Source organism: Paralichthys olivaceus, chromosome 17 (assembly GCF_024713975.1).
Source record: "Paralichthys olivaceus isolate ysfri-2021 chromosome 17, ASM2471397v2, whole genome shotgun sequence".
Taxonomy (NCBI): domain Eukaryota; kingdom Metazoa; phylum Chordata; class Actinopteri; order Pleuronectiformes; family Paralichthyidae; genus Paralichthys; species Paralichthys olivaceus.
In genome coordinates, this window is record NC_091109.1 from 8,321,725 (window position 1) to 8,338,621 (window position 16,897).

General features: G+C 42.3%; 1 protein-coding gene across 1 annotated transcript in view; it reads left to right on the forward strand.

Moving 5' to 3' along the window:
* ofcc1 (orofacial cleft 1 candidate 1) overlaps positions 1 to 15,958 on the forward strand; it is a 78,369-nt gene extending 62,411 nt beyond the window's left edge. Inside the window, exons 20-23 of the mRNA XM_069513105.1 lie at positions 7,961 to 8,161; positions 13,570 to 13,708; positions 13,860 to 15,702; positions 15,877 to 15,958. Of these exons, the coding sequence (XP_069369206.1) occupies positions 7,961 to 8,161; positions 13,570 to 13,708; positions 13,860 to 13,933 (414 nt within the window). The 3' untranslated portion in view covers positions 13,934 to 15,702; positions 15,877 to 15,958. The remainder of the gene's footprint in view (positions 1 to 7,960; positions 8,162 to 13,569; positions 13,709 to 13,859; positions 15,703 to 15,876) is intronic.
* Positions 15,959 to 16,897: the final 939 nt, after the last annotated feature.

The following is a 16,897-nucleotide window of genomic DNA, read 5'->3' on the forward strand; positions in this document are numbered from 1 at the left end:
TAGAGTAGAGAGGAGATCATCACAAAACAGTTCTAATTTCCCATTATTATATTTTCTTTGTACAAAAGATACTACCTTTACATCTGAATCTATTATTACTAGATATGCTCAGTATGAGTACCAATAATAGCGACAATAGTACCAACAATAATCTAATAACAATAAAACTTTTGAGCATGGTACATGGTAAATATGTATTTTCATATCATTCTTGAGCATTATCATTACAATATTTTTATAGTATTTGTTTTTCACACAATGAATTAATTGCACAAAAAACTAGCAAAGAGAAAAGCAAAACAAATATGCCCACTGATGAATTGAGTGGTATTTCAATGAACCTCACACTGCAGCATACAAAATAAATTCTGTAAAACAAGACTCAGTGAAGATTTGAACTGAAATTTTTTCATCCTCCCACGGCCGACATATAAGAGCGTTTGGCGGATTACCAAAATGTTTGTTTGGTTGGACCTCTGTGGACTGCTCACTTTCCCAGTGGCCACTAGTCAGCTGATTAAGTTTAGGTCGAGTTGGGTTAGCGAGTCGAGTCCTCTCTCACTATAATTCTCCTCGTGTTATCATTTTCTCTGACATTTAAAATGTTTTAGACTTTTTGGGCTCATCTGGGACGAACGTAGTTCTTGGCTGTTTGACAGACTCTCTCCAAGTTCACAGTCGGACTCGCCATCTGGACTGCTGTGACAATGTGGGAAGTCAAATGGGTTGCAGGATCGGTGAACCGGTGGCCCATGAAAAATTCTGTGAAGTCCTGCAAGTCACTCTACTGACCCACTCTGTCTGCCTGTCAATCAGGGTGTGCAGACACTCAGAACCAGTTTTCACTTGTCATAAATTGATTTCATCTGTTACATCAGCCTTCAGAAAGTCGTGCAGGTTAAAGTGGACAAAGAAAACACTGAGACGGACTCAAAAACATCCGATGCAATACAAGTAGAGTACAAATAACCCATAAAGCAACACTCTGCAAAGGTACTTGCACCATTAAAAAGAACATCTGTTGTAATGAATGAAAACATAAATGTCTATTCCTGAAATACATCCACCTTTTAAAACAACGTTTCTGAGACAAACACAAACATCATATGTGTGGGCCACAGTTTCCTTGCTCTTCAGTAGATAATTCATAGTGTTGTTTTTTTTTCATTTTTGTTTTTAGGCTCAGTGTAAAAACGTTTAGACACTATGCCTAAGTCATAAGTAGAGAAAACTGGGTTTGAGCAGCAGAACGCCTCTCACTAGTGACTAAGAGTGCAGTTTTCGTCTCAGCTATGATTCACAGTACGTTACTTCCTCATTAACAGCTTATTAAAAGACCATGAAAGCCACCAAAACACTCATAATATGATAACTCTGCCATAAATAATGCCTTGCTGGGCTTTCAACCTTATGTGCAGAGCATGTAAAGGTCAGTTGCACCACAAACAAACAGAACACACGACTAAACTTGAAGACGCCGGGCTGCATGAGCGGTGATGCATTCATTTACATTATTGTATATCCTGAAGAGCCTTTGAACTGTCATATACAGTCACCTACTCAGGGGCAAGTTAATCCAGTCATAGGCCTCTGGGCTCGACTAAGCCTGTCAACCGGCAGCCACATTCAACCACTGCGCATAGTGATACTGCTAAGCCTCACCACATCAAATGTACTGTTCATGCATTCACCTCATTTATACTTCATTACATCTTTTAAATATACACAAACGCCTCTCTACAACAGTATGTTGCATCACATTGCAGATGTATAGGAGACCCCAACAAATGAAGTGCAAGCTACACTTACAGTAGAGAACATGTTAATACCATAATTAGCATTACAATGAGTCCTTAACTTACACTTGAAGAATGTATCCCTGGATCTTGAGTAGCTCCTTGAATCAAACAATATCAACAAGCTCTGAGGCAAGACATGTCAACATCTCCATTTTGACAAGTTCCTGCACTGTACTGATCCTTCGGTACCGTCATTGTCATCTTTGGTGATCTCTCTTGTTTGCTCATGTAGCTGCTTCTCTGTGTCTTGTTGGACAGGAAAGAACTGAAGATAGCCTGTTTGTTTCAGTTGTTTAGAATTGTGTCCAGGCCTGGTTGTGCCAGTATTTTGTGGAACTTTGTGATAAAGAGATCTGTTTGCCATCCTCTTTCCTAATTCCACTGTCTTGAGGCATCATACCACCATGGACATTACCAATGCAGAGATTTGGCTCAGGACCTGAATGTGCCTTTTCATGTTTTAAGACATCTTGAAAAATCATTTTATCAGACTTGTCTTGCTTTCTTTTTCATTTCAAGCCGATTACTAATGAGTACATTTCTCTAGTAGTAAATTCCAACATGGTCATTTTTGCATTGAAAGCGGCGCCAGAACATTCAGATGCCATTTGCAATCCCAGGCCCTTGAATTTAAGCCTAGGAAAACCCATTCACTGAATTAGCCATGCACCTATACTGTTCCATATAACAGAGCACCTTTGAATGGTGATATGTTCACATACTGTTCACATATTGAATATCATCAGAACTTAACTTAAATAGAAAAGAGTTGCTAGATAACCAGGTGACCTTGCACCTTAACAGACACTTCAAATGATCTGGGAGAATAAAACACTCCTTTAACAATAGAAGCTCTCCTTAATAGTACAACTGCTGCTTCATTTCAAAACTTACTCAAGCACCATCCACATCCAAAGTCCCATGTCCAGCTATATCTCACTCCCCTCATCTAAATTCTGTCTCTCACAGGTTTCAGTGTGAGTACTCTTCCCCCCCTTTGTCTCAAAACCTGAGTTTTCTCCAGAATCCAAACTCTTATCCCCAACTCTACATATTGCTCCAGTCTCTTTCCTATAGTCTCAGTCCCAACTACAGTCCCAGCCACAGCCGAGGCTTCCATGTGCGACTGACACATAAATAACCAAGCCTGTCCGCCACCCAGGCAAATTCAAATGCACCTGTCAAAGTGATGAAGCACCCGCCCGCAGGGAAGCATTGTTTACATTTTCACTCCACTCTTTGCAAAAGTGAGATTCTAATTATTTTCCCACTGTAAATTAAAGCCAAGTGGGACAGAATCACAAACCAAAAGGATCATGGTAGCGGCAGGAGAAAACCCCAGCCCATGGATTGTGTGAAGGGTGGGAAAGAAAGTGTACGGGGGTTGTAGACAGAGGGAAGGTCAGCAGCTTTTGTCTCTAAGATTGGAGAGAATGGGAGAGAGAGAGGGGAGAGAAAAAGGTGGTATAACATGCGGAGGCTGTGTAATGAGCCTACTTCTGTTGTGCTCATTACAGACAGGGTCTAGAGAACTTCAACCAACTGGAATACATTATGCCCCCACATTTCATACATAATAATGTGCCAAAAAATGTGCTGCATTATTCTTCATACCAATGGCCGCAGAGAGAGAGAGAAAGACAGGGAGAGCGAGGTAGACAGACAAGGAGAGAGAGAAGAGAAAGATTTAATTAGTCCGTGGGAACATGCAAATGGAAGGTAAAATTAGACAGAGGAAAGGATACCTGGGGAAGAGAGGGTGCATAAATTGTAATGATGGCTATCTAGTTTGGATCAATCACTTAAGGATCAGGGGGACTGACAGGCCTGTACGTGCCCACGCCTTGGGCTCCTGTCCCGGACAGTTGCCAGCCCGGCTCAGCCCGACTGCCCATGCAGACTGCTCCGTCTCTCCTCCCTCCAGTCACAGACGCACACACACATGACACATATAAACATACCATATATCCCGCAGAAACAAACAAATGCTTTCAAATACAAACCGATGTGGACAAACATGTATAACAGCCGTGATAAAAGCTTAATATTAAATACCAGTGGATAACTCACTCTGGGGCCTTGTTAGTTTGTGTGTATTAACCAGTGATGTGCCCCCCCTTATGGCGGTGTTTTTAAAAAGGTGGATTTTTGGGCTGTGGGTGAAATCTAATTTGCTCTCTAGACCCTGCGATTAGTTCCCACTTTGAATTTGGCTTTGGTATCGTTTTCTGCAAGGTCATAGGGTGAAGTGAGCAAACTGTTTTGGTTGTCAGCAGAGACATGGTGGACGGGGTCATGATGGTTTTGGGGTTAATTTTAGTCTGTGTTTATAACCGACATGGGACAAAATGCAGGAAAACGTCAGGCATTGATATTTGTGACAGTCAAGGACATGGGAGACAAAAATATAAAAATGCGATGCACCTCTTCCAGACAAAGCTATTACTAGACCAGTCTATCACCCAGTGGAAAATTACTATTTAATTCCCAGATACTGTCTGCCCTCTTTTTAGCTGTTAGTTGGAAGTTTAGATCTTAATTTAGGTATGAATATGGGTCAGTTTTTAAATATAACACAAAAGAATATCTTAGTGCATTTATCCTTCTTACTGAGGCAGTGGTGCCTTTTTTTCTTTAGCCTCAAACTAGGATTTCAGCAACAGGAATTCCAAAATTCATCACATGATATATTTCCACACTAGGGATTCAATGATTCAATGCTGATGGGGGATATCGGATATATACCGATATAGACTGAAATTGCTGGATCAGGTATTTCTCACAAAAATTTCAGTCTATTCAATTCTATATTTTTCTAGGATTACATCTATGTGTGCATAGTACTGTCATTCAGAAAAGGACATACATCCAAACTTGATAAACATTACATTACTGCACATCCTAAAACCACCAGTATACCTTGGAGGTCAACTAAAAGAAGGTTTGTGGGGTAGTTAAACTCAAAGGCTCAGCAGTTTAGATTTCACATTTGCAACACGAACAGTTCTATGGGGTTTCACACAGTGAAGCATATATTTGATAAATAACACTGATGTTGGATTAGTAATTAGTATTTGTTGATAGTAAAAGCCCTACCTGGAAAAGTCAGATTGGTCCATCTCTATTGCACAAACTTGAATTCAAATGATTGACAGGTCAGTCAATTTTTATAGTCATGGTGGGTTTTAAAAAACAAAACCTTTCCACAGGCTCCTGTATTTAGGATCTGACTGCTTTTCTTCTGCATTCATATGTGCTATGGTGTGATTCTGCAGGTGTGAAATCAAATCTTCTCCCAGAAAGACAGACAGACTATATTTGTGAACCATGGAACCATGTCTGCAGCTGTGCCATCCCCACTTCCTATGTCCCCGGCTCTCCCTCCCATTTGCCATGTGCATTTGCAGTAATGTCTACAAATCCTGAAATTTATGTCCCTGCTGGAAAACATGGTTTGCCATTTATAGTCATCCGCTAAAAGAAATAAGGCCTGTCTCTCCTGATGAAAGTCAAGGGACTGATGCAGACTCTATCAGATTTCTAAATACAGACCCCGACAATAAATCCCAGCTTGATTGGGTTTGAATTGGGTTAGCTCACTTGAATGCTATCTGCTTAACCCACAGCTGGCCTGTCTGCTCCGTGCAGGCATTGAACCTAAATCAGTCACTTAGTGCTATCACATGGAACAATGGTGGAGTGGAGAGAGCACTCAGGCTAAGACTAGAAGCCAGGCGACTACCATAACGCAACACAACAGACCAGAACAGAGTAGTGCAGAGCAGACGGGCCCTCTAATGCTCTTTGCTTTTTGTGTCTCAGCAGTGATGCATCCTGAGAGCCATGGTGCGTTACATGAAATGGCGTCACCCAAACCGAACGCACAAACACCTTTTCAGGCTTTTGTCTGGTGTTGTCAACCAGATTTCACAAGCTAATTAGCGTAGGACGCTGGCATGGTTAATGTGAAAAAAATCTATTTTCATTTAAGCCAAAATACATACACATGCACACCACACAAGGGACAGGTGTACACAGGCTGAGTCCATGATGTTTCTATCACCACTGAATGGTTCTTGCAAATCCTGGACTGGGGTCGGGTCATAGGCTGTTTTCAGACATGAACTCCGGAGAATGTCCACACAATGGGGTCTAGACTTAACCGTTCTTCAGCAGGAGATTCTCCAGTCAGACATGTGAACAACAACAGATATTATTCAGAGTTTTTACAAGGGGCCGGCAGGAGGAACTCTGGAGAACGTCTGCAGCAACTGACTTGGACATTGACTGACTTAATAACTAATAACTTCAGGAGATTATCCGGAGATCAGTGCAGGCCTGAAAGCAGCTCTATAAGCACACTTCCTGTAGCCAGGGGAGCAGGAAAGTGTGTTTTCTCACTCTTTGCTGACTTAAAAATATTTATGTTTTTCTTAACCATATCATAAGCAAGCTAAGAACCACAATATAGGAAGACATCCTGGATTTTTTGCACACTCCCACTTGAGCAAATTAAAATACACACACTATCCAAACAGACTGATTGCCGCCTTGCCAAGGTGCTGATTACTGACGGAATTCAGGTAATCACTTTCCCCCAGTGTGGACCAAGGCCAAGCTAGAGGCAAGGCGCAGTTGAGGCGATTTCACTAATGAGCGACTGAATTAGCATTGAAGAGATGCACCCCCCCACTCCCTTACACACATGAACACACACACACACACACACACACACACACACACACACAGACACACACACACACACACCCTCTTTAGATGTTCATAGCTAGTCTCCTTTTTCCTCCATGCACTCGTGACTTTTTGACATTTTGACAATGAGGCCTTTCCTACTCATGGGGGCTGTCTCGTTTGCAGTTCATGCAATGCCTCTAATTACAAGTGTGATAATGGCTCCCACTGTTTTCACAGCGAAGTGCCTAGAGTTGTGTTTGGCTAAGTGTTTATAAGTGCAGGGTGACATCCATACGCCACTAAATTAAACTTCTCCTTCAGCTTGACCCTGCCACTCACGGCCCGCTGAATGAGTCTGCCGTTTTCCTTTTCCTGTATTTTTAGACGAATCATAATTACTCAGCCAATTAGAGGGTCACCTTGAGTTTCACAAACTACTCGAAAAAGTCCTCTTTGTGACTCTAACTGTGTATGTGTGTGTGTGTGTGTGTGTGTGTAAAAGGCCTCACATGCACACACACGAAAGCACACACACTGTTTCCATGATATCACTTAAGTGTGCACATCAGTAGAGCAATGGAGGATGCTCCCATGTGGCCATAGTGTGTGTGTGTGTGTGTGTGTGTGTGTGTGTGTTTCATCATTGTGTCTGAAATTTCAAATGAAAGTTCAAATGAAAGAGATTATAGATGTGCATTATGCATGTGTAGATGAGGTCTAACGACTAATTATCACGTCCTAAAACAAGACGTGTGGACCTACATTTCACCCGACAGTCTGGAATATGAATTTGGGATTTATTTAGGACAAACTAGTTTCAGTCATTTTATAATTATATTTACTCAGCATGTGGATTTGCTGCTTTATCTGGGTGATGCATGTGGACAAATAGACATTGGAGCCTTTACCAACAGACACTATCGGAGAGGGAGAGAGCTTCCATGATCTTCATACATGGATGACTTCGAGTTACATGACCTATATAACACGTTATACGGTCCGCTTGTTACCTGTGTCTCATCCTAATCGAGAAGGGCAGCACACTACAGGTGTGTGTGGCCCCAGTGCATGCACACACACACACACACACACAGAATCACAAACAAGCCTGCCACCAGGATTACACACACGTATGCATGATTACAAAAAACAACCTGTCTCTTTATCTGCCACAGATCAGGCCCCATAGGACTCATGCACTAGTAGGAATTAGCGTGCTGATGTACTGCACACCAGTGGCGCTTATCTGGTGGCTCCAGTTAGATGTAATTAAAATGAACAGCAAGGCTAAGTTCTTGATTTTGGATACATGTTCTCAATCAAATAAAGTTGCTGACACTTATTTTTCTGCGTGTTGGTTTTTTTCTTTGAGATCAAATACCATCTTGAAAGCGTTCCTCTAACCTGTATCTGTGTATGTTTGTGTGTTTTGAAAGATTGATTTCAAAATGTGGGTGCTTGCTTTTTAGGTGGTAGTCTATGACTATATCTGGACAGCAGAAGACCCCTCCCCTGGCTCTGCAGCATCCAGCGAAGACGCTCTGAGGGAGGGTGCCCCCCACCCAGAGGACGAGACCAGCACACATGTGGTCGTCTACACCCTGTACCTGAGTGGGCAGAAACAAAGATACAGACACTTCTTTCGACAATCTTACGGGGCCATTGTTGAGGTATGATATCAACATAGTGCATTCATTTTTAAAAGGTAATACATCCACTTCATATTTCTACATATTAATAAATATATTTTTTCCTTTGGTGCACACTTTGATTGTTCAGCACTGTAGCATGTGGGAATTGGAAACTACAACAAATATTTTGGGAGGGGTCAAAATCTTATAAATTATTATATCTTTCAACAATACAACAAATCAAGACTTACTCAATGCATATGTAACTACTTCCAACTAAATGGTCCTCCCCAGCTGGAAATAACCCGTCTTAAGTTGTGTCGTATAAACCCCAGCACCTAATCCTGTTAAACACTGTGTTATGATTTAGGATGAATGTAATTCAAAACTGTTAAAAAAAAAAGGGTGGGGGGGAAAGCCGCTGCACTTTCCTCGATCATTTTGTCAGTCCCCCAAGAGCGACCTGGATCATCCCGAGAAAATTAATATTTTGAAGTTTGAATGTCAGAGGAGTTACAAACAATTAGCTCTGAGGCACTGTCGTGTTCTAATGGTTCTCCATCATCATTTGAGTGATGGTGAGCCCATGTGAGTGAACGTATAGCGTGGCACATTTATTACTGCCACTGTGTCACCGTGTCTGTGTGTGTGTGTGTGTGTGTAGCCTCCAGACCTGTGCATAGCAGATAAGACATCTGGGGAAAGTTTAATGTAGCCAAACAGAGCATGCACACATTGACACAGGCACACACAGCTCTTCACCACCTAGAAAAAGAAAAAACAAGAGCACTAACACACACACACACACACACACACACATGCAAATGCCGAAATACTGTATGTGTACTATACTTAAAAACCTAGACACACACACACCCTCAGTTTACTGAGAGAAACACAGTTAAGTGCTGTGAGAAATCTAACCACTATTCTGTAAGCTGTGAGGGGAGTTACATAGAGGCCACCTTAAGTGAAAGATAGGTGTTACTGTCCTTGGAAAGCACACACACACACACACACACACGGTCCCTCTTTCTATTGCTCTCTGTTGCTCTCTTTTCTCACACCCACTGTGTCCCTTGGGTGCTGCTGTCTGTCCCTTGCAACATAACAGGCAGGGGCCTCCAGGAGCAGAAGATGCCGATGGCGTCCTCTTTCACTCGCTGGTAGTGGGGAGCGATAACACCCGTGCTTGGTGCCGCCGCCGAGAGAGCACTATACGCCAATCCCCCTTCGCCTCACAGCGCAGACCCCCACTTTACATATTCAAAACTAATCCTCCCCTGAATATGTAGACTGGTTTTATGTATAGAGCAAGATCCAGGGATCACCAAAGGGCATCCCCAGCACTCGGAAGAACACTTGAGCTGATTTTATTAGCGCTTTATATAATTCTGGCAGCGATACACACACTGCGACGGCGTGCTGTGTACAAACTGCCTTCAGATGTAAGGTGACAGCTCCTCAGAGAGAAATAACATCCAGGCAGGCCACTTATACAAAAATTAAATAGCTAAAAAAAATGCTGTAGAGTGCTCTGCTATAGGACGCAGTGATCACACTGAAGAAGAAGTTCATCTCTGTTCCCCTCAGTTTTTATGACATTCCAAGCCATTTTTTCACTAAAGGAAGGCTTGTCACCTATACACATAATTGCATGGTTTATGATGATGTGATTACACTGCTTTGTTACAGGACAAAGCATAATATATATAAATATGCCTGGGCAATAAAAACAATTATATCTGTTTTTCTTTAATCCAGATATGTTGTACTATATATTCACAAAAGGCCTATTGGCAACATATTAACATTTAAGCTATGTACCATACATTATCGATAATACGTATTTTGTTATTATTAGTAGTCTCGAATGTTCTTTTTTATTCCATCTTGAAATCTTGATCATCAGTGACGATGGTTCTCAAAGCAGCAGGGCGACTGTGACAAACTACATTTAACTTAATTTGACTGTGTAATAATGTAACCTAATTCTCCATTCCCAGTTAGTTAAAAGGCTAATCCTGCTACTCTTAGAAGTCTGTTTCCATTTACTGAGGAAATATTGACGGATGACTTATTTCCTTAAAAGAGCTCTGTTTTCTCAGGCAGTGTCCTGGACGCCCATACCCCTGAGGACTTGCTCCTCCCTTAGACTAACATGACCACAGCCCCGGGGTCCGGCAGCTTTGCATAATACCCACAAATTTACAGCTGAAATTTGTCTAAACGAACGCCTTTAAAAAGCAAGTCCTGGAAGAAGTGCCCTGAGCTATAGACACTGTTAGACACTGTTTGGAAGGAGCAGAACAGCGAGGTGTGTCCTGTTTGATTTGCCGGAGTGTGAGACGCTGAGCAAGAGTCATGAGAAACTAAATATTTCTGCTGTTTATTCAGCTATTATTGAACTAGCGATGTTGACTGAAAGTTTTTTTTTTCTGCTTAGCGTCGTTAGCAAGAGGTAAGAATTTTGAATTGAAATGAATGAATTTGAAGATGTGGGTCTGCAGTAAAAAATATAACAATAATGAAGCCTTTATTGACTTGCATATTGAATTCTGTTTAAAGAAAGTTAATATTAATGATCCATCATATGCTCTCGTTCAGTCTGGTGCCCAAGGCAGGCATCTGTAATATTGACCACATTGACGGAATCTTCTGGCTGAATCACAAGCATACAAAAAAAAGTAAAAAGCTGCGTTCCCATCAGTGTGCTCCAATAAAAGACATTAAAGGTAAAGCGAGGTGTAGCTTTTCGAAACACTCATTACCTATAAACAGATGTTCCCCAGCTGCCGACTCACAAAATGCACTGCTGACAACAACTGTTAAGGCCGAAATTATGCGAGGGAAATGCATCTATATAACCTAGGACCTTCAGAGAGGGCCTCGTAACCACTCCGTCTGAAGAAACAAGATGGCTGATGAAGAAATTAATGCAGGCAAAGTCATTATCTTGCCTCCTAAAACCACAGTGGGTTTATGTCCCCCTGTGTCGTTTTTTCTCCGGGGCTAGCATTTAAGTGTAGATGGACTTATGAAAAGATAGGACAAGCCAACTGTGCTCCTTTTGTCTCCTTCCCTCCATATGGGAGGCAGCAGCATATGCAAGAACTGGCTCGGCTTCTGTAAAACTTCCATTAAAGATGCACAACTAAGGCTCTGCCAGCTTGAATATTACCTCTCTCCACAAATTATTTATGGCTCGGAAAAAACGCTGATGATGAGCATCTCCAGCGACTTCTATAAATAAAAACACTTTTCTCTGCAATTTCGGCAGTGCTGTTTTTTCCCCGCTTTTCCTTTTTTTTGGGGTGGATGTGCTTAACCGTTCGTAGAAACAAAAGGTATGCAGTTTATTCACATAGCTAGTTTTCAACTGCACTTAATTTGGTTATTTAACTATCAGCAGGAATGGCTGTGTTGTATTATGCATGGTTTGTATAATTATGAGTGGATGTTCCTCTTGTAGTTTGTAGATTTGTTTAATGACAAACTGAGAAATGGAAAGACGATGGGGAGAAATGGGGAGTGGAGAAATGCAAAGTTGGAGGCAGCGCAGAGACTCGCTCTTTGACATCGGGGACACCTCATCATCATGATATGCTCTCAAATCTCCCATTTAACAAGGACTCTTTGTCTCGGCTCGCCATGACTCAGCCCACCATCCGCGCCGACGCACAAGATGACGGCGACGACTCTTCGCCGGACCAATATTGACCTAATTTAGCGTGCAGAGAATATGAAGAAGTTAACCTTTCGAAAAAACACCTTGCAGCAACATTAATTGACAAACCACATCAATTCTCCCTCCTACCCCTCTTTTGTAATTACTCCGCCGCACGTTTGATTGCCGCTGTGGAGCTGAGGACCCACGCTTCATTTGCCGTGAGGTCATCGGCAGCCCTCAGAAATATGAATATGATTTATACAGGAAGTGAGTTTGCTCTGTCTGATGCGTGCGTGTGTGTGTGTGTGTGCGCTGTCTTATCTGCATGGTGTGTGTGGCTATGAGACACACACAGAAGGAGAGAGAGAGGGGAATGTCCTTGGCTACGCAGTGTATGTTGCATGAGCAGATTAATGCCTCCCTGGCAGCCATATCTGCTTAGGAGGAGGACTTCTCCAAAGTACACCGCATGTAATTATCTGGCCTGTTTATACTAGTTCCAGACAAAGAAGCACTCTGTGGCACATTTTGTGTTTTTTTTTAAGTTTGCTCAATTGCTGCTCTATCTGTGTAATTTGCAGCTTAAAAAATGTCAGCCTACATTTTTTGGAATTGAGGCCGTGATTTAAAGCAGAAGATGTGTGAAAAAACACAGAAGTCATTTTGCCGAAACCTCTCATTTGGTCATTATTTATGTTGCATATTTCATCCATCCATCGCTTATGCTTTTGACGGTCACAGGGGGAGCTGGAGCCACTACCAGGGCGAGAGGTGGGGTACATCACAGCATAGTGCAGGGCCAACACACAGAGACAAACAACCATTCACTCTCATATTTACACATACGGTCAATGTAGAGACTACAGTAACATAACTTTAATCTGCATGTTTTTGGACTGTTGGAAGCAAACCCATGCAACCACATGGAGAACATGGAGAACATGCAAACTCCACACAGAAAGAGCCCGGACAATGAACTCGGAAGTAATGTATTTTAATTAAATTTATTTCAATTGTAAAAAAACAAATTTTGTTGTTGCCAAATGTTTAGCCCCTTTTCATTGGTCAAAACCCCCCTATGAATATCTGGCGTTTGTCTGTGATGGGAATGGATACAATCAGCTTTCACTCCTGGCTCTGTATTAAGTTTTTATTGGCTCCTGCTCCTATCGTCAGCGATGGAAACGAGACACCAGGGTGACCGCGCTACTTTGGCAAGACAGTGAGGTGAGAGAGCTCCTCAGTTTTTGGTACGTTCATGACGCCAGACATGACGCACCGGGAAAAAACCCAGAAAGGCAAACTCTACTGAGTCAATCGCCTTTTTCAGCAGGTAAACCTGTATTTGTATAACCTGTGTATACCCGATAATTCGGGTGTTTGCTAGTGAGATTGAAGTCATATACTTCTGATCACTGCACAGAAGTAGGCCAATTCAGAGTCGTGAGAGTCGGTTTCCCCTCTGGGACCAGAGGTAGTGTTTCATATAATCTCTATGTTTCTGCTTCTCCTCCAAGTTCACTGCACACACCAGGACCGAGGTAGAGACTATTGCATGACAACACTGCTCCTGAGCCTTGAGCAAAATAGTATTTCCGCAGCCAATCTCAGTCACTGTCATCCAAGTTCAACCTGCACTCACTGATAGGCTGAATGTTTGAGGCCCTTGAGTCGCCACCTGTAACAGTTGGTTTTAACAACAGTGTCACCAGTTCTGTTATTGTTAAGCTTCTATTCATGTTGAGCATTGCTAACTGCATGAAGGTTTCTTCTGAAGGTGATAGGTGACACGGAGGGGGTGCACAGCGATCCCAGGATGGCTCCCTGTCCAGGTCAGGGCTCCAGCCATCAGAGGGCAGACAAGGAAGGCAGGAGTGCCCCACAGCAGCTACGCCAACGGAAGAAACTGTTTTGCCGTGAGTGTTAATGTAATTGTCTCGATCACTTTATTTGTGAATCATCTTATCTAACAGTCATATGACCCCCCCCCCACTTGTGCAAAGTGTTCCTACCTTCTGTTTGCTTAGCAGAATCTACACTCTTTTATCGTGTGTTTCGTTCCCTCAGGGTCCCATCGTGTTGAGCCAGTAGGAGGAAGCGGGTGTGGCTCTAGCTTTGCACTGCAGGACCTCAACCAATGACATCAGAGCAAAGACAGAGCTAGTTGGAGCTTGAACTGATGTAAGTTTGCTCATCAACCGTCTGTTTGACTTGAAAACGCTGCAATATTCTGTAAAGTAGCAGTACTTGATTATTCTCTTTATATTGGACTTTATGATAACTTTAACCCTGAAAACAAATGTCTCAAGCCGCTTTTCCACAGGAATGAATGTGCTAATTTGGCAGAAGACAGAGAGGAGGGAAGGTGCCTCAGTTGCCAGTGAAGGACATGGGGTAAAAAAGAGAAAGGCAATAAATTTGATCACCTTTTCTTGGCGGGTTTACCCACGTTTATAAAACCTGTGTATTTCCAAAATGTAACAAAATACAATACACTAGATTTTTGTCAAAGATGCTGTTTTTAATTTAATAAACAATGTCCAGTAACACCCTTAATGAAGACCGGTGTCGAGTGCCGCCGCAACACAATGAAAAATGAAGATTCTAAAAGTCACTAATCAGAAGACGAGTGATAAAATATCAATATTGGCCTCACATTAAGCAGGATAATATTCCGGCCAGCTTGATTTGTATTGAATATGTGTCTGCTAGCTGGTGCTCAGTGTAATGAAGTGGCTCACAAATCAGGCCGTAATGACCACCAACTTACACATATTGCTTAATTAAAGGTTGTGAGCTTATTAGCATGTGTCTCTGGCACACGGCGCGGCAAGATAGGGATCGGGACTGATGTCGTCGAGGGCCAGGCTGTAAAGGTTTTATAGATAGCTACCCTATCATACTAAAGCCATAGCCCCCCCACACTTAAAATTGGATCTTAATAACCTGTCATTTTCATTGATGATGATTCTCCTTTATGGGCAGCCATTACGGATCAAGTCCTGGGCCTTGTTGGATGGCGATAGCGGTCATTTGTGCTCATCATTATCATGAGCACACCTTACTTTGGCCTTGAAGTTGCTCCTCACCTCCATGTCTATACCATTGCGGTCATAGCCCCAGGGTGTGGCGCACAGTGCATATGGACACGCACACATACATAACACATTCTCTCTCCCACACACACATCCAACACAGAGCTACGAGGGTCTGATAGAGCCATAGGTCCTCATAAAAAATGGGCATAAAGGTAAAAGAAGTTAGTTGACATTTGTAGTCCATCTACGGCGTAGGACAAGGAAATAAGTACACATTGTCGTAATTCTCCTCGGAAATCATTAATATTTAATTTCAGTGTACGCAAATGTTTATTAGATGATGACATTTGGTTTATTTTGGTGTACTTTTAGCATCGCCAGGATGTCTTGTTGCAACCTTCCCCTCTGTCTGTCTTTGACACTAGCCAGATCCTATAGAGCTAATGCGCCCCAATTAGAGATCATTCCATTAACAGTGACAGTGCTACACCCCCCAATTCAATCAGGCCCTTAATGAACATTAAGCAGAGACGCTGTCTCTCAGAGATGACAGGAACCTCTTCTCTCTCTCCATTTGTCCTACCTTCCTCTGCCGCACCATTTAAACCAACTCCTGTTTTCTTTTCGCTTACTCTGCCTTCTTTCTTTAATGGTGTGGATGCAACATGATGCAGGTCTGAAGGGCGACATGAACACAGCTGAGAAAGATAAATATCCTACCTGTCTCTTATTTGTTTTGATATTTTGTGATTTGTAAATCTAATCTTTGCCATGTTTTCTGTCACCTTTAATTCATCATCATCAAAACGATGCCCTGTGCAGTGATTTTCCAAATAGGGGGCAGAGGCTGCAGATGCAGAAGAGGGCAAAAGGTATTTCCACGGTTCAAATATTTGATTGTTAATGACAAACACCATTTCACTGCGATTTAAATTTCAAATTGATCCCTGCGAGCACGTTTTTCTGGGGGAGAGGAACATACCCCAAGGTCTGCACTCCACAATTTGCTGATTTAAGTTGAAAGAAAACCTTTTTATTTTTTGCAGAACTATCATAAGGGAACTGCAGCGCCTGCATCTGCTTAGAGCAAGCCCGACCTGGGGATGTTGCTGGAGAGTGAGAAAAGAAAAGAGGGGGGGGGGGGGGAAATAAAACATAAAAAGAAAAAAATAACACTTTTGTCTAATTCTATATTTATATAGCCCTCAGCTTGAGGTGTTCACATAAAACAGTTTGTATTGAGAAGTGCTGCGGTGATCGTTATGCTGCACGTTGAGATCAGCGACTCTTCAGGCGCGGTTGGCGGGAGCAGCTCAGCCTGATTCATTTGAATTAAAGTTACCCAACTAAATAAAATGGAATCAAATCCCCACTTTTGCTGCTTTTATTCCTTTCAACCCTTTCCTGGGTGTTTTTTTTCTATAAAGGAACCACAAGCATTTCTTTTGATGAAGAAGTTTGTACATTGACTGTCTTTGCATACATGTCTGTATTTCCTATTTTGCCCAACTTCATGTATGGTACCATTTTTTGTTTGATGTTGAAATGTAATTATGTTTGTGGAGGGTGGAAGAGCTTCTGATGCTTTTTTGATGTGTCTACCTGGAGCATTTTCACAAAACAAATAAAATCTTTAATATTAAAATCTCAATGCTGCTGCATTTCATTCCAGCATATGTTGTGAAAAACTTCTTTTTAATGTAAATTGTAAAGTGTATTTAAGGTTTTGTGTTTTTTTGCTCTGATGTTGATGTTTTTCAAAGACAGCTCTCCTCCTATTGATCCTCTCCTCCGTGACATGAATCAAAGTCGGCCTCCACTGTGCGTAACCTGCAATACCAGCGTTGCGATGGCGTTTATGTCACTGTGGCAGAACAACAATATGCAAAGCAGATATACATTCCGGACCTCTGTCGCTTTTTCCGCCCGAGCTGTATTCTTCTCCGTTGACCCCGAACGTGATTTCCTGGTGCTTAAGCCGCGGAAAACACACACGGTCTTGGGTGCGCGCGGTGATGTCAACATCGTGCCATATTTCTGTGGCATCTGGACGGATCATGTGCCTCC